Source organism: Momordica charantia (genome assembly GCF_013281855.1).
Source record: "Momordica charantia cultivar OHB3-1 chromosome 8 unlocalized genomic scaffold, Mcharantia_2.0 BLBB01000008.1, whole genome shotgun sequence".
NCBI lineage: Eukaryota > Viridiplantae > Streptophyta > Magnoliopsida > Cucurbitales > Cucurbitaceae > Momordica > Momordica charantia.
Window position 1 is genome coordinate 2,411,972 of NW_028275166.1, and position 27,063 is coordinate 2,439,034.

The 27,063-nt window shown below is 33.9% G+C and overlaps 3 protein-coding genes and 1 long non-coding RNA gene across 12 annotated transcripts; 2 read left to right on the forward strand and 2 right to left on the reverse strand.

The window, feature by feature from the left end:
- The first annotated feature begins 63 nt into the window (after positions 1 to 63).
- Positions 64 to 3,449, forward strand: LOC111005055 (protein NRT1/ PTR FAMILY 1.2). 6 transcript variants are annotated; one of them, XM_022276410.2, is made up of 5 exons: positions 64 to 410; positions 518 to 735; positions 1,293 to 1,840; positions 2,405 to 2,628; positions 2,732 to 2,939. In XM_022276410.2, exons 1-5 carry the CDS (start codon positions 296 to 298, stop codon positions 2,764 to 2,766), a joined length of 1,140 nt encoding a protein of 379 aa, XP_022132102.1. In that variant the 5' UTR covers positions 64 to 295; the 3' UTR covers positions 2,767 to 2,939. The 6 variants fall into 6 exon arrangements, with proteins under 6 accessions (XP_022132102.1, XP_022132103.1, XP_022132100.1 ...); XM_022276411.2 differs by having other exon boundaries at positions 65 to 410; positions 2,708 to 2,939; XM_022276408.2 differs by lacking the exon at positions 2,405 to 2,628 and having other exon boundaries at positions 65 to 410; positions 2,708 to 3,449.
- Positions 3,277 to 4,418, reverse strand: LOC148209382 (uncharacterized). Its single transcript, XR_015793286.1, has 3 exons — positions 4,107 to 4,418; positions 3,968 to 4,033; positions 3,277 to 3,416 (listed from the first exon to the last, which is right to left on the reverse strand). It is a non-coding gene; the product is annotated as an uncharacterized LOC148209382 (long non-coding RNA).
- Positions 4,419 to 12,242: 7,824 nt separating this feature from the next.
- LOC111004925 (protein NRT1/ PTR FAMILY 1.2) lies at positions 12,243 to 15,364 on the forward strand. Its single transcript, XM_022276203.2, has 4 exons — positions 12,243 to 12,522; positions 12,630 to 12,847; positions 13,333 to 13,880; positions 14,117 to 15,364. The coding sequence occupies exons 1-4, from the start codon at positions 12,408 to 12,410 to the stop codon at positions 15,003 to 15,005; spliced, it is 1,770 nt and encodes a 589-aa protein (XP_022131895.1). The 5' UTR covers positions 12,243 to 12,407; the 3' UTR covers positions 15,006 to 15,364.
- Positions 15,365 to 16,780: 1,416 nt separating this feature from the next.
- VTE1 (tocopherol cyclase, chloroplast / vitamin E deficient 1 (VTE1) / sucrose export defective 1 (SXD1)) lies at positions 16,781 to 26,863 on the reverse strand. Of its 4 annotated transcripts, none has more exons than XM_022276207.2 (11): positions 26,712 to 26,860; positions 26,141 to 26,600; positions 24,594 to 24,838; positions 23,434 to 23,513; positions 23,139 to 23,215; positions 20,970 to 21,139; positions 19,380 to 19,477; positions 18,793 to 18,900; positions 18,431 to 18,547; positions 18,056 to 18,205; positions 16,781 to 17,380 (listed from the first exon to the last, which is right to left on the reverse strand). In XM_022276207.2, exons 2-11 carry the CDS (start codon positions 26,464 to 26,466, stop codon positions 17,204 to 17,206), a joined length of 1,548 nt encoding a protein of 515 aa, XP_022131899.1. In that variant the 5' UTR covers positions 26,467 to 26,600; positions 26,712 to 26,860; the 3' UTR covers positions 16,781 to 17,203. The 4 variants fall into 4 exon arrangements, with proteins under 4 accessions (XP_022131899.1, XP_022131896.1, XP_022131897.1 ...); XM_022276204.2 differs by lacking the exon at positions 16,781 to 17,380 and adding an exon at positions 17,455 to 17,906 and having other exon boundaries at positions 26,712 to 26,863; XM_022276205.2 differs by lacking the exon at positions 16,781 to 17,380 and adding an exon at positions 17,455 to 17,906 and having other exon boundaries at positions 26,700 to 26,833.
- Between the last annotated feature and the right edge of the window lie 200 nt (positions 26,864 to 27,063).

The window sequence follows — 27,063 nt, forward strand, 5'->3', positions numbered from 1 at the left end:
ATTAGATGGGAAAAGTAAAATTAACAATTTGTATTTTTATGAATACATGTTTAATCTTGGTAGATTCCACCTTCCACAATAAGCGGCAGTCGCTATATCTTGACATTGCATTGAATATATTTTTTTTTCTTATTTTGATTTCGACATTTCATTGAATTTGATTGGTTTCGTTCAGTTCTTATTTTTCGACCTGCCTCTGCAGAGTAATGAGCGACTCTTTCAATAATTTTTCGAGAGAGAGAGTGGAATCGAGAACTGTCTGTGATTGTTGAAGGTCGCGAGATTGTTGGAGAGAATGGAGGTTGTAGAAAATGAGGAGAAGACAGGAATCGCCCAAAGCAGTAGCGAGGGAACCCATCAAGCTTCGAATTGCAGAACTGGCGGATTAAGAACAATGCCCTTCATAATCGGTATTCAGTTCGATTCCGTCTCTGATTTTAGTAGCTTCGCTTTCTAAATTAGATTTATGATGAGCTCTCTGTGTCTTTGTGGCTTTGCTTGCGTCTATTTCCGGCAGTTAATGAAACTTTTGAGAAGATCGCAAGTTTAGGGCTAACTCCTAACATGGTGTTCTACTTGAGGGACGATTACGGGTTTCAGATTGCTGCTGCTTCTAGCATTCTGTCTCTGTGGTCTGCTGCTTCCAATGCTTTGGCCATTGCTGGAGCTGTTCTGGCTGATTCTTACGTGGGGCGTTTCCGCAGTATAATTCTCGGATCCTTCAGTAGCTTTCTTGTAAGCCTGTTGATTGTCGAAATTGAACTGTTTCCATTGATGTAATACTAATACACTTTTGGTTAAGAAACACATTACCCTCGTACTTTCATTAATTTAGTTCCTAAACTTTCTGTAATAACTTAGTCTTTTTGTAGTTTAAAATCTTAGTTTGATCGTGAAATACAAAATTTTTCATGGTACGGGCTAGATTGTTTATAAATTTTGAACTACAAGAACTGAGGAACTAAATTATGTGGTGTTTAAACGTTATTTTTGTTGTTTCGGAAAGGGGAGCTTTTTAATACATCACTGTTGTGTGGTATAGTTAAAGAACTGCATGCTTGGGTCTGGACTTTTGCTGCTTGCTTGTTTTGTGGTATAGTTAAAGAAGACTTATAGGATCAATACAGAGCATATGAACCTCCAAGACTCTCTGGGCCTTAAATCCCCTTGCTTGTGTCATTGATCACTTGATAGTTTGAGTTATATTTTATATAGAACTTCTTTTAAGGACAAGCTCTATATTTTGCTCCAGCTGCGTGTGTAAAATTATGTGGTTTGCTTTATTTCTTCAGGGGATGGCTCTATTGTGGTTAACAGCAATGATCCCACAACTGAAACCTTCATCTTGTTCATCCTCTGGAATATTGTGCGACTCTGCTAATCCGTACCAGCTCGCGATACTGTTCACTTCGTTGGGATTTATTTCCATTGGAGCGGGTTGCATTAGACCATGTTCTATCGCGTTTGGTGCAGACCAACTCACCAATGAGAAAAAGCCCAATAACGAGGGTGTCTTAGATACCTACTTCAATTGGTATTATGCATCAAGTGGGATAGCTTCAGTTATCGCATTAACTCTTATTGTGTATATTCAAGATGAATTTGGATGGAGAACTGGATTTGCAGTTCCTGCGGTTCTCATGCTTTTTTCTGTGCTAATATTTCTAGTGGGTTCTTCTCTATATGTGAAAGTGAAGCCTACACAGAGCTTGTTAACTGGGCTTTTACAAGTAATTGTGGTGGCATTTAAGAACAGAAGATTGTCGCTCCCTTATAGTAACTATGACCAGTACTACCTTGGCCCTGATCCGAAGTTCCTTGTCCCAACTGATTCTATGAGGTATGTATCTCAATGTCATGTTCGTCACTATTGTTATGTTCTTGAATTTGCCATATTATTTTCTGCTGAGAATTATGTCCTGATGTCTAAATCATTGCCTGTGAAATGAGATTTCCGTTCTGCACTTTTTATTGAGTCATTTTCAATAAATTATTGAATTATTGTCTCGACTCGATAGTCATTGAATCATATCCATTAGATGAATTGCTTCTTAAAGTAACTTAAAGTTGTCTTTCGCTTCAAAGTTACAGGTTTGTGAAAGTTTAATAAGAGAGAGGTGAGGGGATTTGAACGTCCCACCTTTAGGGAGATAAATAATGTCTTGACTAGTCGTGTGATGCTCAAATGCATAATAATTTTTAACTTCTACAACCTATTCAAAAGTAGTTAAATACAGTTTTGATAAACAAAAACAGAAACTCATGTCCAAAGCAGCTCCTTTGATTCATAAAAAGTAACACTAGGCACTCTTGATTTATCCATTTACTATTGACAATGTCACAATTCCCAGTTATGTTCCTAAGAAGATGAAAAGTCTTATCAGCACAATTCCCCTTCCTTCAGGTGTCTTAATAAAGCCTGTCTTATAAAAGATGCTGAGAATGATTTAAATCCAGATGGCTCAATATCAAATCCATGGAACCTGTGCTCTGTGGAACATGTAGAGTCGCTAAAAAATTTTCTAAGAATCATCCCAATGTGGTCAACAGGCATTCTCATGCTTGTCTGCTTAAATCAAAACTCATTTGGCACACTCCAAGCCAAGACTATGAACAGGCACATCACTGGTAGTTTCGAAATCCCCGCAGGCTCAATTGGTGTGTGCATGATTATTTCTTTATCCGTGTGGCTTGCCTTTTATGACAGAATAATGGTGCCTTTATTGGAAAGGTGTGGTCATGCTGGGGGACTCAGTCCTAGATTGAGGATGGGAATTGGTCTGCTTCTCTCGTGCTTTGCAATGGCCATTTCAGCGGTCGTTGAAGGTACAAGGCGTAGAATTGCCACAGAAGAAGGTCTAGAAGACCAACCATATGCTGTCATTGACATGTCAGTTCTATGGATAGTGCCTCAATGTGTAGTCCTGGGAGTTGCCGAAGGTTTCAATGCAATCGGACAGATCGAGTATTTCTACTCGCAAATGCCGAAGACGTTGTCGAGCGTGGCAGTTGCTCTATACACGGTTGAGATGGCTGTAGCTAGCTTGGTGGGAAGCGCTCTTGTGCAGATGGTAAATGGCATAACAGGAAAAGGAAATGAAACAAGCTGGTTGGATAACAATCTCAATAAGGGTCACTTGGATTATTTTTACTGGTTATGTGCTGCCTTGGCTTTGATGAACTTTGTTGGTTATCTTCTATGTAACAGAACTTATGGATTGTCTGAGAACAGACGATGCAATGAATCAAATGAGGTACAAGACTTTGAGTATAGGAAATTACCTTCATCTTAGAGATGGAAAAGATTGCATTCTTCTTCAGATTTGGATGTACCATAGGACCATAGGTCCATAACTATGATATTCAGCTGCATTTGAATCTTCTCTTCATTTATGCTTTTGACTTCAACTATATTTCTGAGCAATGTGAGCATCCTTTTATTTCCTTTATTTGGAGATAGTCTCATTTTGGTATCTTTTGGCCCATTAAAGTTTGCATTCAAGGTTATGCATCACCATAAGATTCTAGTTTCCCTTTCTAGTACTATTAGAAACATGATCCTTTCAGAGCCACCGCTAATAATTATTATTATTGGTCCATTTACTTTGAAATTTATTTCGATTTAGTCGCTGTACTTTCCTTTCAAATGTCTGGACATTTAGCCTTTGTATTTTCAATAGACCTTATACTAGTTTTCGTTAGTATTTTGAAAGTTAATTTTTATCTAATTTGGTAAAATTAGATAATAATAATTTCCTCCAGAAAAGACGCAAACACGATGTGAATGTGTTTGAAAAAGGAGAAGGTTGAAATCACTAATCTCTCTATATATCTAAAAGGTTGAAATCACTAATCTCTCTATATATCTAAATATTTGTGGTGTTGAAAACTCTCAGGTAAATTTAATTCATATATTGGATATCTAAACGGGAGGAAGCAACAATGCAGGGTTCGAATAGATAAATACCAATATGAAGTAAGCCCTTGCCTCCGCTCGCGATCCGATATCTTTTCCGTGCAAAACCCCCTGCAACTGCAATAAGACCATTCCCATTACAATCTATTTTCTCGTGGTTAGGCGATTGTGATTGGGTAATTGCATATACCATCTTAAACGACGATTGATTTTGTGAATGATTTGACTTTCGACAGAAAAGGAATTTGTTAGTGGTGGCCGGCCGCGAACTAACCGATCGCGGTGGACCATGGTTGCATTCAATCCCAAAATGGATGGTGGATACTGAACTTAAACGAACCGGCGAGTGAGAAAAACAGAAACATTTGGGCGCCGGAACTGAACGTCCGTGCCAACCTTAGCTAGACCTTAAACACAAACATGGCGTTGAGGTGAAGCAGATGGAGAAGAGAGAATGAAAGATTAGAAGAGAAAAAATAATAAAATTTTGCTCATTCACACATTTATATGGACAAATTGGTCATTCAAAGATATTTAAGAGACCATTTCAAAACTAGTTTTGAAAAAAATATCCGCTGTTTTGTAACATTTTCTGTCTCTTCCTTCTCGTTTTAATTTTCTTGAGATCTAAACATTTGGTTACTAATTACGTTTTTTATTTTTTTCTTTAATATTTATAGAAATTTTAAAAACAATAAAAACAAGTTTTTTCTCAGAAAAAATATACTTTTAGTTTTGAATGTGTCAATTTGGTTTGAATACTTTTGATAAAGTAGGAGTCTATTTGAGGTTCAAAATAAATATTTTTTGTCCTTGAAATTTAAAAATTTGTTTTAAATGGTTTGGACCATTTTTAGATAATTTGTGAAAAAAAAAATATTAATTTTGTTACGTGGCGTTTTTTTGTTTGTTGTCTTAATTTTTTGTCTCTTCCTCTTTTTGTTGCCGTCCGTTACACTAACACTATGGTTGTCGTCGTCCATTGATGCTGCTGTCCACCGTCGTACCACCATCTGTCATCGTTGTTGTCTACCGAAGAGAGGGAAAGCTCCTCCCTCTCTTCTTCGTTTCAGAGTGAAAAAAATGAAGAGGAAAAAGAAAGTGGGAGATAAAAGAAAAATAGTGAAATAGAAATTAAAAAGATAAAAAAGTTAGTGGGACTAATATTGAGCCACTAGAAGGAGTTCGAAAACGTGCAAAAAAGAAAATATAATAACAAATAAAGAAGAAAGCATGTAAATAAATTATATGTGTGCGTGGGAATTCAAGTGAACAACGTGAAAGACTTAAATTGAATTTTATTTATTTATTTATTTTTATTTTTACTTTTACACTTCATCACTCACGTTGCTATCTATAGCTAGGGGTGTACACTGTCAGTAGAGTCGATTTTTAGATCGAAATTCCCGTTGATCGACCGACGTGGTGATATTTTTTCCGACCAAACTTACAGTCGGTCGGTTTTTGACAAACCAACATTTTTTTTTTTTTTTTGCATTTCGTATCTTCTAGTGACACTAATCCAATCTCTCCTTAGTCTTTGCTTTAAAAAAACATTCATCCTTGTGGAGAGAGAAAAAAAAGATTTAGAAGTTGAAAATGGGAGGAGGAAAGAAAAGAGGAGAGAGTAGGAAAACATACATACGAAAGTTGAAAGGGGAAGAAAGAAGATAGAGTTGGTTGGGGAAGAAAGAAGTTAGGGTGAGAAGAAAAATGGATTTTTAAATTGAATAGTCCTTTTACCAAGTTAGTATTGTTTTTTATCACTTTTTTTTAGTTATATTTTTAATCTGTATATCAAATTACTTTCACTGCGTCTTCGTTATTTTCTAGATTTCTCTCTCAATCCCCTCCCTCTTTTCTCTCTCTTCTGTAACTCTTATTTTATTTTTCTCCCACCCTTCCCCTTTCATTTTCTACTTAAAATCTTAATTTTGATTTTATTTGTCCAAGTCCTCCATATAGTATGATTGAAAAATAGAAAGATTTATTTTTGCTGCCAGATTTTATTTTAAAGAAGTTAAGAATCTTTTTAAGAAGTCAACATGTCACACAAATTAAAAAGAACTCAACAGCTTTCAAGAGCAGTAAAAATTTTATAAAAATAGAAGAAAACCCACCCCTCACTTTGTCGTCCCCCACATCTCTCTCAACCTAACAGCCTCCAGAGTTTCGCTTTAGGAGGAGGAAACTGATTCGTCGGTAGGCTCGACCAATCTCCCTCCCATCTCTCTCGCTTTTGGTCTTCGCATGCTCTCACTCGAGCGAGATTGTGAGTGTGGACTGTGGATCTCACCTCTCTCGATTTGATCTCGTTCTCGTTTTCTGAGCGAGATCGAGAGCGAGAGACTGAGGTCGAGAGATCTTTCCATCGGAGTCCATAGCATATAGAGATTTTAGAGATGCGTAGCATAGTTGTGTGATTTTCAACTGCTTTAGCGTTCGTCCATGTCGTCACTAGCCGCTTCGCCGTCATCGGCCTACTTCCATCGTTTCCTCGTGAATAAGAGAGAGAAATAAGACTATGGTTAAATGCTGGCGTGGACAAAATTTCTCCTGAAAAAATATTTTTTAAAAATGGTCCTAGCTGCGTAGAAGTAAATGAGGCCGGGGAAGAGGGATTGACCGAGAGAGAAACTTTTTTTTATTTTTTATTATTTGTTGTTTTCATTATATTATAAAATAATTTTATCAAATTAAATTAAATCAATCATATAATTTGGGAGAAAAATTGAAGAGAGGAAGAAAAATGGGAAGAGAGAAACTAAATGCTCTAAGACAGAGAAGAGATAAGAAAATGAGTTATTTAAGGGAGGGTTTGGAGAAGGGTAGCAATGAAATTTCACTAAAAGATAGATAAGCAAAGATTAGAAAACATGAATTTTCAAAAGAGGTATAAAAAACAATTCTGGTCTAGCTACTCAACCCAAATTCCCAAGAAAAATAGAGAAGGGGTTAGATAGAAAAATTAAAAATTGAAAGTAATTTAAATAATTAAATATTATATAAAATAATTAAAATACAAAAATATATTGCCTGCGCCTGAATCAATTAAATTTTTTTTTATATAAATGTATATATGTCGGTCAGTTTGGGGTTATTTTTTTGACCGACAGTCAGTTTTATATAAAATCGACTGACCTCCGATCGACATCAATTCGATCGGTTTCAATCGATCGGATCGATTTGTCGTCATTCTAGATTTTGTCACATCAATTTTCAGGTCAAAATATTAATAGATATTTTCAGGTCAAAATATTTTTGAAATGTTTATGAGAGGTCAAGTTGTATTGAAATTTCATAAAGATATTTTTTGAATTATCATGAACTTTACTTTTGATTCAAAAAATTAGCATTTTTTTTAATTTTTTAAAATTGAGGGACGAATAATGTTTTTTAAAGTTTAGAAGTATGTTTGTTGTTTTTTAAGTACAACATGTTGGTTGGAAAATCGAACTCACCCCCTCTTAATTGGAGATATATGTCAATTACTTTTCGCTTTGACAAAAATATGTTGATTGTTGATAGTAGCTACAAAAAAAAGTATGTAATAGGAATAAAAAATATTTAGTAGGTTAGTAACTCTCAATTTTATGTCTCACAAATGTCTAAATTAGATATCTTTTAAAATTAAAACAATAATTCATGATTAATTTTTGTGTGATTTATTAGTTGGTTCCATTTCAAATTAAGTTTTAAAGATATAATTCAAATTCTTGATTTAAATAGAAAGTTATAAGGTTAAAATCATGGAAATGTAAAATGTTTTAATTTTATGAAAATATCTCTAAAGTATTGATGTCCATAGATATTTCTGAAAAAATTATAAAAATAAAAAATTCGTAAAAAATAATTTAAATTAACCAATAAGCATTTTAAACTTTAAAAATTACTCTCTCTATATATATAGTATTAGTCCCTTGTTAAATTTTACTCTATCATTTAAATATCGGACAATAATTGAGCCTTTGTTTCTTTTTTTAAAAAAGAATTATTTAAATATGCATAATCCCAAGGTAAGTACATTTGGGAAATATAAATTATACATTTCCAGAATAGAGAACAAAAATAATAATAATAAAGAAAAGGTGTTTGTCTTTTGTAAGAGTCGTGAATCATGTGAATCATCCTCGTCTCCGACGACTATGGACGAGAACATGTATAATATAAAATTTATAATAATAATATATTTAGATTTTTTTTATATTTACGAATATTCGGATTAGTTTACACGTATCCCGGTTGATTCTATGAGTGTTAGAGACCAAATAGACACTTTGTCCAAACTTTAGAAATCAAAAGTATTTATTTTAAAATTTCAAAAGATCAAATAGACACCTATTTCAAACTTCAAAACTAAAAATATATTTTTTCCTTGATTTTAAATATATACAAAAATGAAATATATATACCAAATTTATTTTGTAGGTTCAAAAGTACATTTGGTAACAATTTAGTTATTGAACTTTATAGGTAATAGTTTAATCCATATGGTTTAAAATTTGTAACAATTGAGTCTCTACCGTGGATTTGTTTTTTCAAAATTAAGTGTTGATTGTTACTATATAACAGTTTAATATTTGCAATTTATAAACATATTTCAACCCTCGTCAATTTATCGATTTAAATCTATAAGAAATTTAATAATATTTTTCTCGATAGAGACTAGATCATTACAAATTCTAGACTATATAGATTAAATTATTACATGCTAAAGTTTAGAGATTAAATTGTTATTAATTTAAAAATATAATGACTAAATTATTATAAATTAAGATTCAAAGATTAAATCATTACTCCATTAAAAATACAAAGACCAAAATTGTGTATCTACAAGGTTTTGGGGCAAAAATATGAAATAGTGGGTATGATTGTTATTTTATGTACCAGGACAAATTGGTAAATTCGATTCTCAAGTTTAATATACTACAAAAGAAAAAAAACTTCCCTCCTAATTTAGGAGGAAGCTCATTTTAAAATTTGTTGTGGTCGAGTAGCATATAGACAATTGGATTACATAGGAATTATATAAAAGCTTCTCCTCAATCTTTCGTCCTAAGCAAAAATGTAAAATCAGTAATTTTTTGGACAGACATAAAATAGGCTGTCTATGTTGTCATCTCTTTCTCGAACTTACACTCTTTGGGGAAATCTTATTTTGCCCTAATGCCGCTAACTGTTCAAGGACAATGAATATTATAGTTCTCTTCATTCGATGGGGAAATCTTATTTTGCCCTAATGGTGTTCAAGGACAATGAATATTATTTTTTTGCAGATAATCTAAGATATATTTGGTTGGAAATTCGAATTCTGTTTTTTTTTTGTTTTCAGATTCAAATCAAATGTATTAAAGCATAATTTGGGAGATTAGTTTTTTAAAACTGTTTTTAATTCTTTTTCGATTCTATGATCCAAATAGTATAAATTTTGAAAACGACTTTGGTATGTTTTTAGTGTTTTGAGATTCAAAATTTAAAATTTTTAAAATATAATAACATTAAAAATGGTAAAAACTTAAATATATTATGTCATATTATAAACTAATGTTATATTCGTTAAAATTGAAACATGTAAAATATAATGTAATATAAATTATATAACATTATAAAATAATAATTATATAAAATTTATAAGAAAATGTTAATAAATTAATCAATATAAATTTAGATTAAACTAAATATTTAATGCATAAATACCTCTCTGATTTATAAATATATTGCTAAACGACTATTTTTTAAATGAATGGCTTAGTTGTAGACTTTTCTTGTTTGGTTTTATTGTACGTGTATAAATGCAAGGACAAATTGGTAAATTTAATACCAATAAGAATCACAAACTTTAATATACTACTAGACAAAAATGAAAAGACTATACTTTTTAATTTGAACGCTTTTGTGATATAAGGTTAAAGACATAAAAGAGGCTGTCTATGTTGTTGACCCTTTACTGATCTTACACCCTTTTTTAATGGGAAAATCTCTCGGTGAACTTGAGATATGACAAAAGAAAAAGTAAAATAAGTAAAATAGTAATTATGTTTTGGTTATTCAGATATAGCACTTTTTTTTTAAAAAAAAAAAGTGGAGGTCCACATATACTAAACACAACATTGTCATGCTGGCTTAAACACAAATACAAGAAACCCAAAAATAAGCCTAGAAAATCCTATGTTTTGATTTTCCTCTGATTTCCATATGATATATTGCTGATATTTGTGTTTGATATACTACTGATATCATAATCTTATATACGCCTGATATGAGTGTTTTATATCAATATGTATGTTTGATATAAATTTGATACTACTGATATGAGTGTGTGATATACTACTGATATGTATATCTAAAATACTATTTATTTGAGTTTCTAATATACTGTTGATATTCGTATTTGATATACTACTGATGCATAATTTCATATACGCCTGATATACTATTGATATGATTGTTTGATATACTACTGAAATGATTGTTTGATATACTACTAATATGAGTATATTATATACTATTGATGTGATGGTCTGATTTACATATGATATAATGCTGATTTTACTTTAACAGGAGAATGAAATATGATATTCTGGTGCAAAAGCGTAACAATATTCACAATTAGAATCAATATATAACATTCTCAAGATGCTAACACCAACCCAAATAGAAATCTTTAGAAGTGGACCATTTTGATACTTTCTGTCATTTAATATTAGGAGATTACAGTTATTAGTGCATCTAATTCGTCAAATATCTGAAAAGAGCCCATAGGATGCTCTGATATTCAAACTAAATGAGAACTTTGTAAGATTTAGATTGAGGGAGTTTAGATTGATTAGATGTTTAAACTATTTTGATGAATACCCTAGTATTGACCAGATTTAGGGGTACATTAGATGTATATCAAAGGTACATCAAATGTATATCGAAAGTACATCACAGGTAAAATGGATGTACATCAGATATAAATTGAATGTACATCAGATGTAGATTGGATGTATTCCAATTACAAATATACATCAGATGTATATCATATGTAGATTTGATGTATATCAGTTACAGATATACATCGGATATATATCAGATATAGATATACATCGGATGTATATCATATATCATAAAGGTTGGAATAATAAAATTCTGAAAATAAAATTTAAATATTTTGCATTATTTGAAAATTTAAGATGATTGCCATGAATGCAGCCTTTGAAAAAAGTTGGTGGTATTTTTTGAAATACATAAAATATTTTTGCTACCGACCACCGTTGCTCCAATCTTATTTTGTGAATCAAATTAGCTCGTTAGCCACCCATTTCAATTTTTAGTACTTTCTTATTTATTATTTGTGCCAGTTATGTAAATAAATATATTGATAAGGGTAGATTGGATGCAATGACCTAAATTTTAGTGTGTCAACAGAATAGGTTCTTGTTATAAAATATTTTGTTGTGTCATCTATATGGAAAATTACATTTTGCCCCATTCTCGTTGAACCATTTATTCATTGTTTTTTTCTTTTTGTTTTTTCTTTAGTTAATTTTTTTAGCCATTTAAATTTTTGGGCTATTTTTGCTCGGTGAATTTTATTTCTATTTTTATTTATTAACTCATTCCTTTTTTCCCTAGTTGAGTTTGATTTTTTCCCAACTTGAATGGCTCAAATTTCTCAGATAAATAACATAATTTTTGCGTTGTTAATTACTTTAATATTTTTTTCCCTTTGGTCTCAAAACCAAAATCTTGAATTTTTTTTTTCCTAACTCAAAATACTCAAAATCAAAATCTTGTGTCAATAAAGGTAGAGTCAGAGATACAAGTATAGATATAAGTAGCGGTACATATGAATGTAGAGATAGAGATAAAATTGAAAGAGAAATAAAGAACGAGAGTTGAAAGAAAAAAATGGAACCAGAGTTGGAAAAAAATTGAAAGAGAAAAATAAGGAATTAAGAAAAAAAATTGAAAGTATATTGCTAATACAAACTATATCGCTATCACTGCTACTACTGTCGCTACCGTTAAATGTTATTATCATTATTGCTATTATATTGTAATTGTTTTTACCAAATTGAAAATAGGTTACAAATACAGATTTTGGCTATCGTTAATGTTAGTGAGAGACAAAAAATAATAATAATAATAATTTACGAAGAGACAAAAAAAGTAATGTACCAAGAGCCAATGTTAAAATAACACGTTTTCTAAAATTCGCATACAAAAAAAAAAAAGTAATTTACCATGAGCCAATGCTAAAATAACACGATTTTAAAAATTCGCACAACAAAAAAAAAGTAATATAGCAGCAGCCAATGAAATATAAAAAGATTTTTGCATCTTGTCACTGCAATTGATTTGGCACAATGCTGGACCACCTGCCATTCTTTTTCCCTGCAGACTGCAGAGTAATGAGCGACTCTTTCAATAAATTTGCGTTGGGGAGAGAGAGATTGGAATCGAGAACTACCTGTGAACGTTGAAGGTCGCGAGATTGTTGGAGAGAATGGAGGTTGTGGAAAATGTGGAGAAGACGGGAATCGCCAAAAGCAGTTGCGAGGGAACCCATCAAGCTTCGAATTGCAGAACTGGCGGTTTAAGAACAATGCCCTTCATAATCGGTATTTAGTTCGATTCCCTCACTGATTTCAGTAGCTTCTCTTTCTAAATTAAATTTATGACGAGCTCTCTGTGTCTTTGTGGCTTTGCTTGCGTCTATTTCCGGCAGCTAATGAAGTTTTTGAGAAGATTTCAAGTTTGGGGCTAAGTCCTAACATGATGTTCTACTTTAGGGACGAGTACGGGTTTCAGATTGCTGCTGCTTCTAGCGTTCTATCTCTGTGGTCCGCTGCTTCCAATGCTTTGTCGATTGCTGGAGCTGTTCTGGCTGATTCTTACATGGGGCGTTTCCGCGTTATAATTCTCGGCTCCTTTTGTAGCTTCCTTGTAAGCCTTGTTGATTCTCGAAATTGAACTGTTTCTATTGATGTAATGCTAATATGCCCTACTTTCATTGAACTAATAATTTAGTTCCTAAACTTTACTAATAACTTAGTCTTTGTCGTTTAAAATCTTACATCGGGACTAAATTTAAACTAGAGGAACTAAATTATGTGATTTTTAACCATTATTTTTCGTTTTGGAAAGGGGTTTTTTAATTCATCACTGTTGTGTGGGATAGTTATAAAATTGTATCCTTGGGTATGGACTTTTGCTGCTTGCTTGTTTTGTGGTATGCTTAAAGAAACCTCATAGGATCAATAGAAAGTATATGAACCTCCAAAACTCTCTGGGCCTGGAATCCCCTTGCTTGTGCCATTGATCACTTGATAGTTTGAGTTATATTTTATATAGAAATTCTTTTAAGGGCAGGTTCTATATTTTGCTCCAGCTGCGTGTGTAAAATTATGTGGTTTGCTTTATTTCTTCAGGGGATGGCTCTTTTGTGGTTAACAGCAACGATCCCGCAACTGAAACCTTCATCTTGTTCATCATCTGGAATATTGTGCGACTCTGCTAATCTGTACCAGCTCGCTGTACTGTTCACTTCTTTGGGATTTATTTCCATTGGAGCTGGTTGCATTAAACCATGTTCTATGGCCTTTGGTGCAGATCAACTCACCAATGAGAAAAATTCCAGTAACAAGGGTGTCTTAGATACCTACTTCAATTGGTATTATGCAGCAAGTGGGATATCTACAGTTATTGGAATGACTGTTATTGTGTACATTCAAGATGAATTTGGATGGGGCACTGGATATGTAGTTCCTGCAGTTCTCATGCTTTTGTCTGCGCTAATATTCCTAGCGGGTTCTTCTCTTTATGTGAAAGTGAAGCCTGCACAGAGTTTGTTTACTGGAATTTTTCAAGTAATTGTGGTGGCATTTAAGAACAGAAGATTGTCACTCCCTTATAGTAACTTTGATCAGTACTACCTTGGTCATGACCCGAAGCTCCTTGTCCCAACTGATTCTATGAGGTATGTATCTCAATGAATTGTTATGTTCTTGAATTTGCCAAATTACTTTTCTGCTTGGGATTATGTTCTGATGTCTAAATCATTGCCTGGGAAATGAGATGACTCCTTAAACTGATTCATAAAAAGTTACACTAGGCATCCTTTGACTGTAAATTTATCCATTTACTATTGACAATTCCCAGTTCTGTCCCTAATATGATGAAAAGTCTGATCGGTACAATTCCGCCTTCCTGTAGGTGTCTGAATAAAGCCTGTCTTATAAAAGATGCTGAGAATGATTTAAATCCAGATGGCTCAGTGTCAAATCCATGGAACCTGTGCTCTGTGGATCAAGTAGAGTCGCTCAAAAATTTTATAAGAATCATCCCAGTGTGGTCAACAGGCATTATCATGGTTGTCTGCATAAATCAAAACGCATTAGGCGCACTCCAAGCGAAGATTATGAACAGGCACATCACCGGTAGTTTCGAATTCCCCGCAGGATCGATCAATGTGTTCATGATTATTTCTTTATCCCTGTGGCTTGTCTTTTATGACCGAATAATTATGCCTTTACTGAAAAGATGTGGTCATGCTGGAAGACTCAGTCCTGAATTGAGAATCGGAATTGGCCTGCTTCTCTCATGCTTTGCAATGGCCATTGCCGCGGTCGTTGAAGCTACAAGGCGTAGAATTGCCATAGAAGAAGGTCTAGAAGACCAACCAAATGCTGTTGTTGACATGTCAGCTCTATGGTTAGTGCCTCAATGTGTAGTCCTGGGAGTTGCCGAAGGTTTTAATGCAGTCGGACAGATTGAGTATTTCTTCTCGAAAATATCGAAGGTGTCGTCGAGCATGGCGGTTGCTCTACACACAGTTGAGATGTCTGTAGCTAACTTGGTGGGAAGCATTCTTGTGCAGATAGTAAATGGCATAACAGGAAAAGGAAATGAGACAAGCTGGTTGGACAACAATCTCAATAAGGGTCACTTGGATTATTTTTACTGGTTATGTGCTGCATTGGCTTTGGTGAACCTTTGTGGTTATCTTCTGTATAACAGGGCTTATGGGTTTTCTGAGAAGATACAAGGAAATGAATCAAGTGAGATACAAGACTTTGAGTATAGGAACTTGCCTTCATCTTAGGGATGGAGAAGATTGCACTTTTCTTCAGACTTGGATGTATTTCTTACTCGGAGATGGTCTCACTTTTGGGATTTTTTGGCCCACAAAGTCTTTAAAGTTTGCATTCAAGATTATGTATCACTGTTAGATAGATTGTAGTTGCCCCTTCTAGTACTATTTACATGTTCCTTTTAGAGTAAAAATGATATCATGGGTGATGGTCATGGAAGTGTCAATTATAATAAATTATAATAAATGTGAGGTGCCACTAATAATTAGTATTATTGGTCCACGTAGGTTGAAGCTTGTTCCAGTTTAGTAGTTTAGTTTCTGTACTTTTAAATGCTCAAATTTAATCTATCTATTGAAATTTTGAACTAGTCTTCATATTAGTTTAAAATTAATTTTTATCTAACTTGACAAAATAATAATCATTATTTGTTAACAAATAAAAAACTAATAAAATGTACAAAAGAAACTCATTGAAAATGTTTAATGCTTTTGAGGAATTTTAAAGATTGAAGTTTTTTGTTTCCTAATAGAGAGTGGGGATTTAAACTTTAATTGTTGGGGAAGTAGGAGAAAATCCAAAGGAGAGATAGATTAAAGATTTTGAAAAAAGATGAAAATGGATTAGATATGAGAATTTTATTACTTTTTGATCTTAGGAGGGAAATAAATTTTTTTTCACTTTTTTGAAAAAGAAAAGAGAAATACTCTAAATATGAAAATCTAAGAATACATTTGATGAGGAAACATAAATAAATAATTCATCTTTAGATAGGTGGTCGATAACAGATTTAAAAATTGAATATACTTGAATATCAATTTTTTAATTATTCGACATGTTTAATAATATATTTATAGACTATTAGTAGTTATCGACTAAATATTTAGTTCACTTTAAAATAATATTAATTAATTTATTGACATAATTATAAATTTTGTAGAATTATTATTTTGTAATATCATATAATTTATAATATATTATATTTTACATTTTTTAATTTAAAAAACGAAACGAGTTTATAACATGAAATATTATATTTATAAAATTTTTTATCTTTTTCTAATATAATTTTTGCATTTTAAAATTTCAAGATCAAAATCTAAAAACGTAAAAATGATGTTCTTTGAATTTCACAAATTCGAAAATAATTTCCAAAAATAAATTTGCCAAACAAATATACAATGAATCAAATAAAATAAGAAACATAATCCGAATAGAATTCAAAACAACCTCTTATCTACTTTTTGATCTCGGGAGGGAGAGAAATCCTTAAAATGTATTTACTTCAAAAAAAAATAAAGAAATAAAAAGTCTAATCTCTGTCCCTCAATCAGTACATTCATTTTTCCTACCTATCGAATATTTAGCAGTGGATAGCAAGAATCTCTCGGTACCCAAGTATGTCCCCAACAATTGGAGTGCACAAATGAAGTCGAAAAATCAATTCAATCAATAAAAATCGATTGAACCTATGTCAGCCAATCAGTTTGAATGATGAACCGGTAGCCGCAAACCGACCGACCAAACAAATTTATTTAAAAAAAATTAAAAAAAAAGTCGCTCAGCAATCAGCCTACTCACGAGATGAATCCATTATTTTCTCTAACTTCTTGATCTTGTCAAGAGAGAGGACCACGCAAGATGGTACTATTTTCAAATTAGTACGTAGCCATTTAATGAAGTGAGATGCCACTGAGTCACGGACATTGGAATGGACAGGAAGGAAAAGAGGCCAAAAATGAAAGAAAGACTCTGCCCACAAGCAAACAAAGACAGAACAAACAACTGAATTAATGCGCATCACCTATTTCCTATCCAAAAATGGTAAGTTCGAATCCCACTTGTTTGTACTAACAAAAATTGAAATAACTTAACCAAACAACAAATAAATATGATCAATTCTAAAGCACTTCTGTAGAAAATTTTATAAAACTATTCTGCATACTATTTCTCCAAAAAACCACTTGATCCCCACAATATCGATACTTCGCAATCTGTTAGGGTTTGTAATCAAAATAATTTCACTTGTGTTTTAACGAAAAGTGAACTGATCCCATTCACAGAGAAGTGGCTCTAACCTGCCGGTCGTTTGGGGAAACTTTTTGAAGTATGAGGACAAAACTATATGTTACGAAGGATGCCCGAACCAGCACAAACGCGATGGTTCACTTCATTCCTTCTGCAGCCACTGTATTCAGTGATCAACAGACTACAAGCCAGGAGGCTTGAAAAGTGGAAGCAAGTCAAAAGCTTGATCCACATCAATTGGTGCTGTAAGAGCACGCTTGAGGATCTCTGGTGTGGTAGTCTCTCCCTTCCAAGGATTAAACCAAGGTCCTCCTCCAACTTCCAATGCTGCCATGTTACTTGTAACATCCAATACAATCTGCAAATCAAGAATTATACTTATCTAACTATCAAATATGAAGAGCCTGAACAAGTTTTATATACCACTAAGAATAGAAGACTTAATAATAAGCATATTAATCACAAATCATGTTATCAGGGACAAAACTTTACATTCTAATTTATATATATATTCAATATTATGTAATATAGATAATGAGAGAACAAATTAGAGGGAAAAAAAATTTATTTCTTAAATCTATGACGAAACCAGAGGGGGCAATTCTCCTCCTTTCTTCTTCACTATGTCTTTGCATGCTGGAGAGAATAGTCTACACCTCTTTAACTCGAAATTTTGAATCACTATTGTGAATTATAGCCAGTAAAAAGGCCTCCATGCAGAATGCTAAGATCACAGGGTACTCTAAATCATCATAAAGCATCACAGCATCAGTAATTTCTCCAACTATGCCTGACGCCTGTATACATGCATGCACGTTTGTATGGACACACCTAAGGTATGCTAAACATAGGGAGGTTTTCAGCTGGTTTTCAATCATGGCAAACTATGGCCAGAGAAAAACAAAAGCAAGAAACGTATTTAGCCCTTGAATTCATGTACATAATGGGCAAGTGCAATTGTGCAAACCAAATGAAATCAATAGATAACAGAAACAGGAAAGTTAATATAAATAAGATTATCGAAAACTGTCACCTTGCCTTTGCTGCCATCAAATCTTCGTTCCCACATTTGCAATTTTAAGATACCAAAACAAGTATCTTTGCAAGCTGGGGCAAGGCCGCATTCTGATGTAGGAGCACGCAAGGGTGAACCAGGCTCGTCTGTTTTGGCTTCTAATTCAACCTGTGCAGAGACGAGAGTTCAAATACTTGGAAATGATCTTTGCTTTTGCATGATTTTCCAAAGAAACGCTTCAAAGGTTCTTTTGATTATTTGATATGCTTTGAAATCATTGTTTACTTGCTAAAGACTGTATTTTCACAGGCAATCAAGTATTCTGCATCCATCAGATTGCTTTTAACTGCCCAAAGAAGGGCCGAGACTGGAACTAAGAGATCCATAATTTACCTTGTGGGTTTCATTTTCCGCAGCAACATGCCAATGGCCCCAAGGACTTATTTCCCAGTTAATAGTTCCATTCCATGGCACGAATTCATAAAAGATTCCATCATAGTGGATTCCAACCTGCAACAGTTAAGATATCACAAATATCATTATTAGTTGGTTAAAGGCCCATCTGACCCCCACATTTCCTACCTTTCCAAGCATTATTCCATCAATCCACGACCCTGCTCCCTCCCTCTCTCTTTTTCTAAGTATAAAGAGAGTGGATCACATTTTTAGAGCCACAAACTCGGGGGTTGGGGGCTCTGTCTGTGTGTTTAAGTATAAAGAGAGAGAAAACGCAATGTAGAGCCACAGAATACTACCAATGCAGCATTTTCAAAGGTTTCTGTCAATCCAGGAAGTTGTCTCAACCCTCCACCAACAGTAAGAGCAACTTCTCCCTGAGCACCTTCAAAAATATTACACTGGACCTGCAGTATGTTAAAAAGTAGCTAAGGTTCAACAATATTCGAGTCAGTCAAGCAACAAGGTGCAATATGCCACGGAAGTAAACAAGAAAATATAGCATACTTCATCCCATTAGGTATACAGATGGTATAATCTTTTATGGCCTCATCAACGATAAAAAACAGAGAAAATTTCCTCTCTGCATGGGCCAGTTAGAGGCAGACTTAATTCCTAACAGTTTAATTTATTGACCTCCTTTTATGAATTTTCTAACATTAAAAGATTCAACGCTCCCTGTTTCATGTTTCTTGATCCAAATTTAAGTAGTGCAAAATTTAACCCTCGTTTAACGTCATTTTTTAACTTCTCGTCCACTGGATATCATTACATTTTCATAGGCCATATTTGCATGGCATGCTGAACTCTATGCTGAACTTCAAATTTGTAGAATATAGAAAGAATAAGTTAAATTTTCTTATTTTGCAAAGCGATAAAAATTTACCCAAAACCATTTTCTGGGAAATGCTCCACCCCAATTCTTTTCACTGTAAGAAGGGGCATTTACAAACTCAAACCTTTCATCATCCCACTCAATCCAACCTGAGATTCATATCGAAAATTTCAGGAAATATGCGAAACTCTGCTTTAACTTTTTCCAATAAAATAAAATTAGAGTGAAAGCTACATGATATGAAACAATATTTCCATGATATAGTAATTAACACACACATATTCAAATGAAAGATTTTAGCACGATATATAATTACTTCATATAACAATCCACCAACTAGTACCTATAAGGAGATGTGCAAGCTTCAAGGAGGAGAGAAAAAAAGGAAAATATCATTTTTAACCCTGAACTTTGCAAGGTATATAAATTTTTACCTTGAACTTTCAATTTCATTTAATTGCACCTTCACCATAAACTTTTAAAAAGTGTTGCAATTGTTACCCTATGATAGGTTTTGTTTGAAATTTTGTTGAAAAAAGTATTCTCATATGAGTCAAATGAGTTATAAATCATATATTTCATATGAAATTGATAAGATTCTAACAAAAATGACAATAGAGCTCTTTTTTTTTTTTTGGAGAAATTTGTAAGTTTTGGTAGAGTTAATTAATGGTCAATTTTGTGCAAAGATTGATTTTTCATTAAATTGGTGGTTTCTTTTTAGCTTTTTACATTATTTTCTGTAAACATTGGTGGGTGAATAAGCAGAAATCGAATAGAATATAAAAATTGCAATACTTATCTAAGTTAGGGCTCAATTTGATGAAATTGAAAGTTCATGGTGAAATTTGATCTAACTTACCAAGTTTAGGGTTAAAAAATGATTTTCTAACATACAAAGAGAATAGAGGAGAGCAATTAAAAAAAAAGACACAAATAGTACTAAAAATATAATTATAAAAAAGCTAATTCAACAAGCTCCAAGAGGGTGGGAAAAAAGGCATACTCCTAAATGACATCTCTTCTCCAAGATTCATCTATTTTTTTCAAACTAAAGAATCTAAGTTTTAAAGACGTTTAACCAAAGAATATTAGCTGCCTACTTGAAAGGATGATCAAATAGAAGAAATAGCAACTCCTCCACACTTCCAGGGAACAGCACCTCTCAACCCAAAATACAGAATGATGTTCTAAATATTAGAAGCAACCAGGACACGAGTACGCTCCAGCGTTTCCTTCTCTCTTACAAGTTATATATACAGCACTAATTAGGAGACAAGTAAGTGTCATGGTAAAAATAGCTATCTAAATTCTGAATGTCCCAAATAAATATACCATTCATTTATTACGTAAACTGGGAGTTTCTTGTATAATACCTCTCTTAGCCAGGGATTCTTCATCTCCTTGGGCTTTTGTTGTTCTTTTATCTCTTTCTCCCTTTTGGTGAAACTATCTCTTATCAAAATACAATGCATGAACATACATACTTACATATCTACATATATATAACCATAACCAAATCCTCATACCGTACCACAAACCCAACACAGTGCTATTATAAAAAACTTAACATAATTAGAAGTACTGCACCATGTCCAACGACAAATTTCCAAGGTAACCTGATTAAAAGTTTGAACATGCCTGTTGATAACCCGCCTGCCATGCATATTTGCCAATGAGGTTCAAATACGGGAAAGGCAGCAAGCCAGCCAGCTGTTGACTTCTGCTTAGATCCAACATTTCCCCAGCCATAAACTGGGCGGGTACTGTATTCCCAACGAGCAGTTTTTACAGTTTCCAAATAGTTTGTCCTGTCATTAAGGGCTGTCAACCAGTGTACCAAAAAAAGATAGAATCTGAGATACAGTTGTTTTTATGCCTTCTAGAAGAAATATTAGATGAACAATGTTTCCAGTTTCCACCTGCTTGATATACTGATTTCAAGCCCCAAAAACAAATATAGTTCAACAGCTGGAAAAATAATTTATGCCATTCTCAACAAAATTCAAGCAGGTCCAAACCCCTTTGATCACTATTTGGAAGAAAGAAAAAAATCCACCTCCCATATCTAATTTGAGATATAGGCTTTCGCTTTTATTCTGCTCAAAAAAGTAGAAGAAACTAAAACAAGTACTAATATCCTTTATGTGCCTGAATATGTTTTAGGCCTTAAAATAAATCTATTTAAAATCTTGTAAATGTTCTGAGTGTTGTTTCCCGTTTTTGGTCAGAACCTTCTTTTTGTGGTGATATATATATATTTTTTAATAGTTGTGAAGCGTTCGGACCAACTTGCACGCAACTTGACTTACTTTATCAGACAACCGCCTAACCCTATTGCATCTGGTTATCAAGAAAACTCGTAAACTTGTAAGATACTAAGTCCTAGGTAATGTACCACTAGGTTTGAACTCATTCCTTTAAAGCCGTTTAATTTTCTCATTGACCCTAATGACCACTAGGTCAATCCATGATGGTTGAAAGTTGGTATATAATAACGAGTTTATAAATAATACGGGGGAGGGGAGAAAGAAAAGGCCAATCCAACATCTTGTATTCAGAAGCACTGCTATTCACAAGGTGCAAAAATGGAAGAAAATTATCCTATCAAGAGGAAGGGAGTTTCTCTTCTTCAAGTTGTCCAATCTACTGGATAAGATTTGGATGATGAGTTATTATGATTTTTTTTTTCCTTTTGATTAGATAGTTATTATGAATATTATTATGCACATAATAGCAATTAGCAGATGAGTTTGTTGGAATTTTGGTGGTTATAAATAGAGCCCGCTAGAGTTAGAGGGGTTGGAGAGGGAGATTTTGGGATTAGTTTTGGAAGAGTCTAGGCCTCTCCAAATGATTTGGGATCTTATAATTTTCCTTATATCAAATTCTAGTTCCTTTTTTTTTTTTTATAATTTCTAGTTCCTATTATTAAATCAGTTTAGGAACAGTGAACACATTTCATCTAAAAAATGGATCCAGAGAAAAAGAAAAATATTGCTGGAAATGTATGAGGTACTAAGAAATGGCATCATCCAATAAGAAACCATTTGAGGAGCTAGGTACAGCATTCCTACAAGAGGTGAGCGAAAAGGAATCGGACTGTTTGGAAGCAAGTGGAAGTTAGGCAAGCACCATCAAATGCCAAGTAAATGATATTGGGATTGGGATTGGCAGTAGCAAAAATGAATGTAACTGAGTCCGAAATTTCAGATGACATCGGAAGAGAATGAAAAAGTGACAACCAAGACAGAAAAGAAAAAGGGGGAAACAGTGACAATTAAGTCAGATCTTCATTTGGTCCTTGGTTCCTTGGCTCATCACATCAACACCAACAACCAAAATGTTACTTGTATAGGGGGAAAGAAGTGACAAAAAGTATGCGTCTGCTCTCTATATAAATTAAATAATGCAAAAGAAAATTCTGTTCGTTTCTCAGTGATTGAATAACAACATAGGACAATCTAAGTATCTCAAGGAAAGGAATAAGCAATAAACTAAACTGAAGACAGCAGAAAACGAGAGGAACTATCTGACTTAGCGTTATTAAGTCCTCTAAGGACTCTCTACAAGTGACCATCACAAATTTGATACAGAATGCAAAGACAATTACTTCCAAATTATACTATATTTTGAAAGCAACAAAAATTAACCAAGTCATTTCCACAAGAGACCTTTTTTTTGGGACTATTCCACAAGAGACATTAGCATTCAACTTTAATGAAATCTATTTTAAGGAAAAGAACTGGAGTTAAAGGTTCTCAACACAGTCTTAACAACTCTATAAAGAAGTAAAAGAGAGAGAAACACCTGCCATCATCACGAATAAATCCTTGATGCCAAAGCGGAGTCACTTGAAAACCTTCCACTATCTTTGTATGGAATTCCTAAAAAAAGGGTTACCCATAAGAAAATAGAAAATTGTTTACAACCTCTGCCAGAAACAACAATAGTTGAAGCAAGGAGAGATTCCAATCGGCCAAAATTTTTCTAGGAAAAAGTATCCAAATCTTTCATGACTTGATCACACTTATATAGGAGAGAGAAAGAAAAGAACAAGTCTTCAACATTAAAGAAACAATACAATCTAAGAAAGCATCTCAACCTCCGGAGGAACTTCCTTGTTTGGAGGCTTAAACCCTCCTTTAGTTGCAAAACTGTTGCCCAGACTCAGCTCATGCCTACCTATGCATTAAAAACCTAGCATTAGAACCCAATTTTTTTTTTTTTTTGAAAAAATAAGATATCCAAAAAAACCATAGCCTATATTAAGAGGTTCAATTCTTTAAAGATGCATTCTGAGAATCAAGGGATATGAGGTGCCAAACTAACAGGCATATGTACTCAATAATATTTAACAAATCAAACCAAGTAAACACGTTTCGAATATATATGATCGTTCTCCCAACAAATATATCATATCTAATATTTCAGTACATGTAATAAACTGCAACCTTAGGGTCGTCGGTCAAGCAAGTGTTGGAGATGCATCGTTCCCTCACTTTGAAAAGATTATTTTACATATCAAAACCAATCACATCAAAGCTTAAGATTATAACCTCACTTTGAAAAGATTATTTTACATATCAAAATCATGCACATCAAAGCTAAAGGCTAAAGCTTATAATGGGGAAACCTGACCATGCCGATACTGCTTATCTATCACATCGAGTAATCAGCTGAATGCAATCCATATCAAACAAAGACAATTTAAATTACAAAAAAAAAAAAAAAAACAAACAAACCTATACAATGCCTGTAAATATGGGCTACGTTAGCGAGCAACAATTAAGACCAGAGAAAGCATTATGTGCTAACGATTCACAGCTCAGAAGTCTCAGAAAACATATAACAAAAGATCTTCTACCTTTGAGTTTAACCTACATCAAAAATTTTCAAATTATCTGAACAATGAAAGGTGCTTACGATTTACGTTGTCATGCATGTTACAAGCCAATAAGAAAGAAGTGTTGGGAAAAATATATTCATTTGGATTTTTGACTGGTAGAGATTATGATTTGTCTGGAGGAGAAGGAATGACGTTCTATAATTTTGTGTGTATAATAATGTTTAAACATAAAGTTAGCAGCACTTGATCCAAAAGTCAAGGCATTGACGGAACAGCCAATATATGGAAGTTCTGAACAGTTCATAGATTTGTCATGAAACAAGACCTCAACTTCAAGCTAAAGAAAATTGATCTCGCTATGGAAGCATTGTAAAGGAGAACTGAAAAAAGGAGATATGTTTGATATTAAAACTTACTTCCCCAAAAGTTTTGAGACTCTTCAGAGTATTGACATATGTATTTGTCATAAGCACCAAGAATTTGTGCTCCAACTCCTGTATATCGAGGTCCATTTTGTGCAATTTCTAGTGTTGTTAATTTCTTAGGAAATGCAGGGTTCTCAACCGAGTACATGAAGCAGAAACTCTGCCTCTTCTGTGGAATTGATACCTTGAAGTACCAACCTTCAAAGAATTTCCGAGTACTCCCATCAAAGTGATACCTGATTCAAGTAGGAAGTACAGAAAATTGGGGACCTTAAAACAGTGATTGCCATTCATATATAACAAGATAAACCAATTGCTTGATGCAGCTATGTTCAGAATAAGAATAATTGAACTCGGATCACATAACAAAAATAAGGATATAGCAGGTACAGATGCTCCAGATGTTATCTAGAAACTGTAACAGGCCAAGTCAAACATTGTATGCAAATTCATACTGTAGATGCGAAATTTTTGTTGTGAAACTACCTTTAAACAAAGGAAAATTCAAACTTTTTTAATTACTGGTAAACATTGAAATGTGACGTTGTTTGTGAGGAAGGAGGGATATAAAGAACAATGGAAAGGCGCAGTATTAGGGCTCCACTTCGGTCTCCACAGATACTCCCGAGATTCCAACTGATGAAGCTTGGTATGTTGATACCAGAGCAACCAACCACGTCGCAGCCAAAGCAACCATTATTGGAGTGAAAAGTAACTCCAATGGTAATAAGACTCTATTAATCAACCCTATCTCTCACATAGGCCATTCTTATATTCCTTGCTAGAAAAAGATCCTTAAACTTAAAAATGTCTTCTGTATCAAGACTAACCCATGACAGTAATGTGTTTATAAAAATTTACCCTATTATTTATTTTGTGAAGGACCTCAAATCCAAGGAGGTAGTACTAAAGGAAAATGTGTTCAAAGTCTACCTAGTCCTCTTCAAAATAGTCAATCTAACATGCCTGCCAATATAATCTGATTTCTGCTTTTCCTTGTTCAATGCTCACTCTCTTCTGTAGATTTTTGCATCATCTAGTAACAAGTTCTTATAAGTTTTCTATCCCGGATTGAGGCGGGTGCGGGCCTCTCTAGGTATATGGGTGCAGATCACCAACTCCCGGTTATAAAAAAGAAATAATTAATTAATTAATTAAATAAAAAAAAAGTTTTTTTTATAAGTTTTCGCAATTTGGAAATTTTCTGAAATGTTGTTGGTGATCATTGGGTGTTTAAATGGAACATGAACTCGGATAACACTATGCATGGATACAAGACAATGGGGTTTCACATAAACATTTAGCCCATTTGTGAAAACCGCCTCAACCATTCAAGTGATCCCTACAATAGCAGTGGCAAGAAATTGGACACTGAGACAGCCATGCTAGATGTGAGTGGAATTTTTATTGTAGGTTGAGGCTGCAAGTGGCAAGGAGGTTCATAATCTTTATGGGTTTCTGAAATCGATGTACAATTGCGTATTTGTGCCATAAAATCTGGAAAATGAAGTCCTAATTAGAAGAATCAGCTAAATTACCCGCTGTGAGGAGTCCGCAGCTCGCGATTAGCAGGCGTGGGCCGATAGCCAGGAGGGCAAACAAGACCTCCATCATCCTCTTTCTCAATTTTTGACGACACCGAAGATTCATACACAGAGTTCGAGCTGGAAGCCAATACTCGAATGCTCGATCTGGATCGCGACTCTAGCTTCGAAGAACGACCCCACTGAAGACGAAATGACCTGGACCTCAAAGATTGAGGAAGCTTCACTTCGAACATGAACTTTCCAGCTTGAGTTTCCATTAAATTGGAAGAAAAGTGATGAGTTCCGCACAAGGGCAGATTACACAAAGTTGCTTCCATCTCAGTCACCAAAAATGGAACAAGAAGAACACGACGATACCGGTTAACGCATATGGGGCCGAGAGTCGTGTATTATATAATATATTTCTGAGGCTGAAATTCTGATTGCATTGCACGGATGAGTTCAGATACGCCTGAAAAGATTGAATTACAGTCAGAGCATTACGATCCAAATTTATGATATAGATGTGAAAAACAAAAACAACAATCATAAAACTCGCAAACAAATTAACTCTATTGCGTACGTTCTCGTCCTACCCCCTGCGCTGCCGTGCCGTGCCTCCATCTTTTAATGTCGGTTTGTTCATGGCAAATTTTCCAATGACGGGCCCACGACGTAGCTCTAAGACGGCTCTAGCCGGGCATTTGAAATAATGAGAAAAACAAATCAATGACTTATGTCATAATTTTTCACTTATTAGGTGTGAGCTTACACAGTTAGGTTTCATCTCGGGTAAGAATTAGGAATTATTCGAATTCCTCCCGAAACGGGCCTTATGATAAAAAGGAAAAAGAAAACAATATGAGAAATCTGTCCAATATTCTTCTCTAGGGGAGTTTTTATATCTCGAGAAGTGAGTCGAAGGTAGCTTCGCT

What these genes read in the sequence shown, in the direction of transcription:
- LOC111005055 (XM_022276405.2), top strand. Translation starts at nt 296, where the DNA reads ATGGAGGTTGTAGAAAATGAGGAGAAGACAGGAATCGCCCAAAGCAGT. An exon ending in AACAATGCCCTTCATAATCG is followed by an intron (nt 411 to 517) that starts GTATTCAGTTCG and finishes TATTTCCGGCAG; the next exon opens with TTAATGAAACTTTTGAGAAG. An exon ending in GTCCCAACTGATTCTATGAG is followed by an intron (nt 1,841 to 2,404) that starts GTATGTATCTCA and finishes CCCTTCCTTCAG; the next exon opens with GTGTCTTAATAAAGCCTGTC.
- LOC111004925 (XM_022276203.2), top strand. Translation starts at nt 12,408, where the DNA reads ATGGAGGTTGTGGAAAATGTGGAGAAGACGGGAATCGCCAAAAGCAGT. An exon ending in AACAATGCCCTTCATAATCG is followed by an intron (nt 12,523 to 12,629) that starts GTATTTAGTTCG and finishes TATTTCCGGCAG; the next exon opens with CTAATGAAGTTTTTGAGAAG. An exon ending in GCTCCTTTTGTAGCTTCCTT is followed by an intron (nt 12,848 to 13,332) that starts GTAAGCCTTGTT and finishes TTATTTCTTCAG; the next exon opens with GGGATGGCTCTTTTGTGGTT.
- VTE1 (XM_022276204.2), bottom strand. Translation starts at nt 26,466, where the DNA reads ATGGAAGCAACTTTGTGTAATCTGCCCTTGTGCGGAACTCATCACTTT. An exon ending in GGCAGGCGGGTTATCAACAG is followed by an intron (nt 19,478 to 20,969) that starts GCATGTTCAAAC and finishes TATGAATCTCAG; the next exon opens with GTTGGATTGAGTGGGATGAT. An exon ending in CCTTTGAAAATGCTGCATTG is followed by an intron (nt 18,548 to 18,792) that starts GTAGTATTCTGT and finishes TAACTGTTGCAG; the next exon opens with GTTGGAATCCACTATGATGG.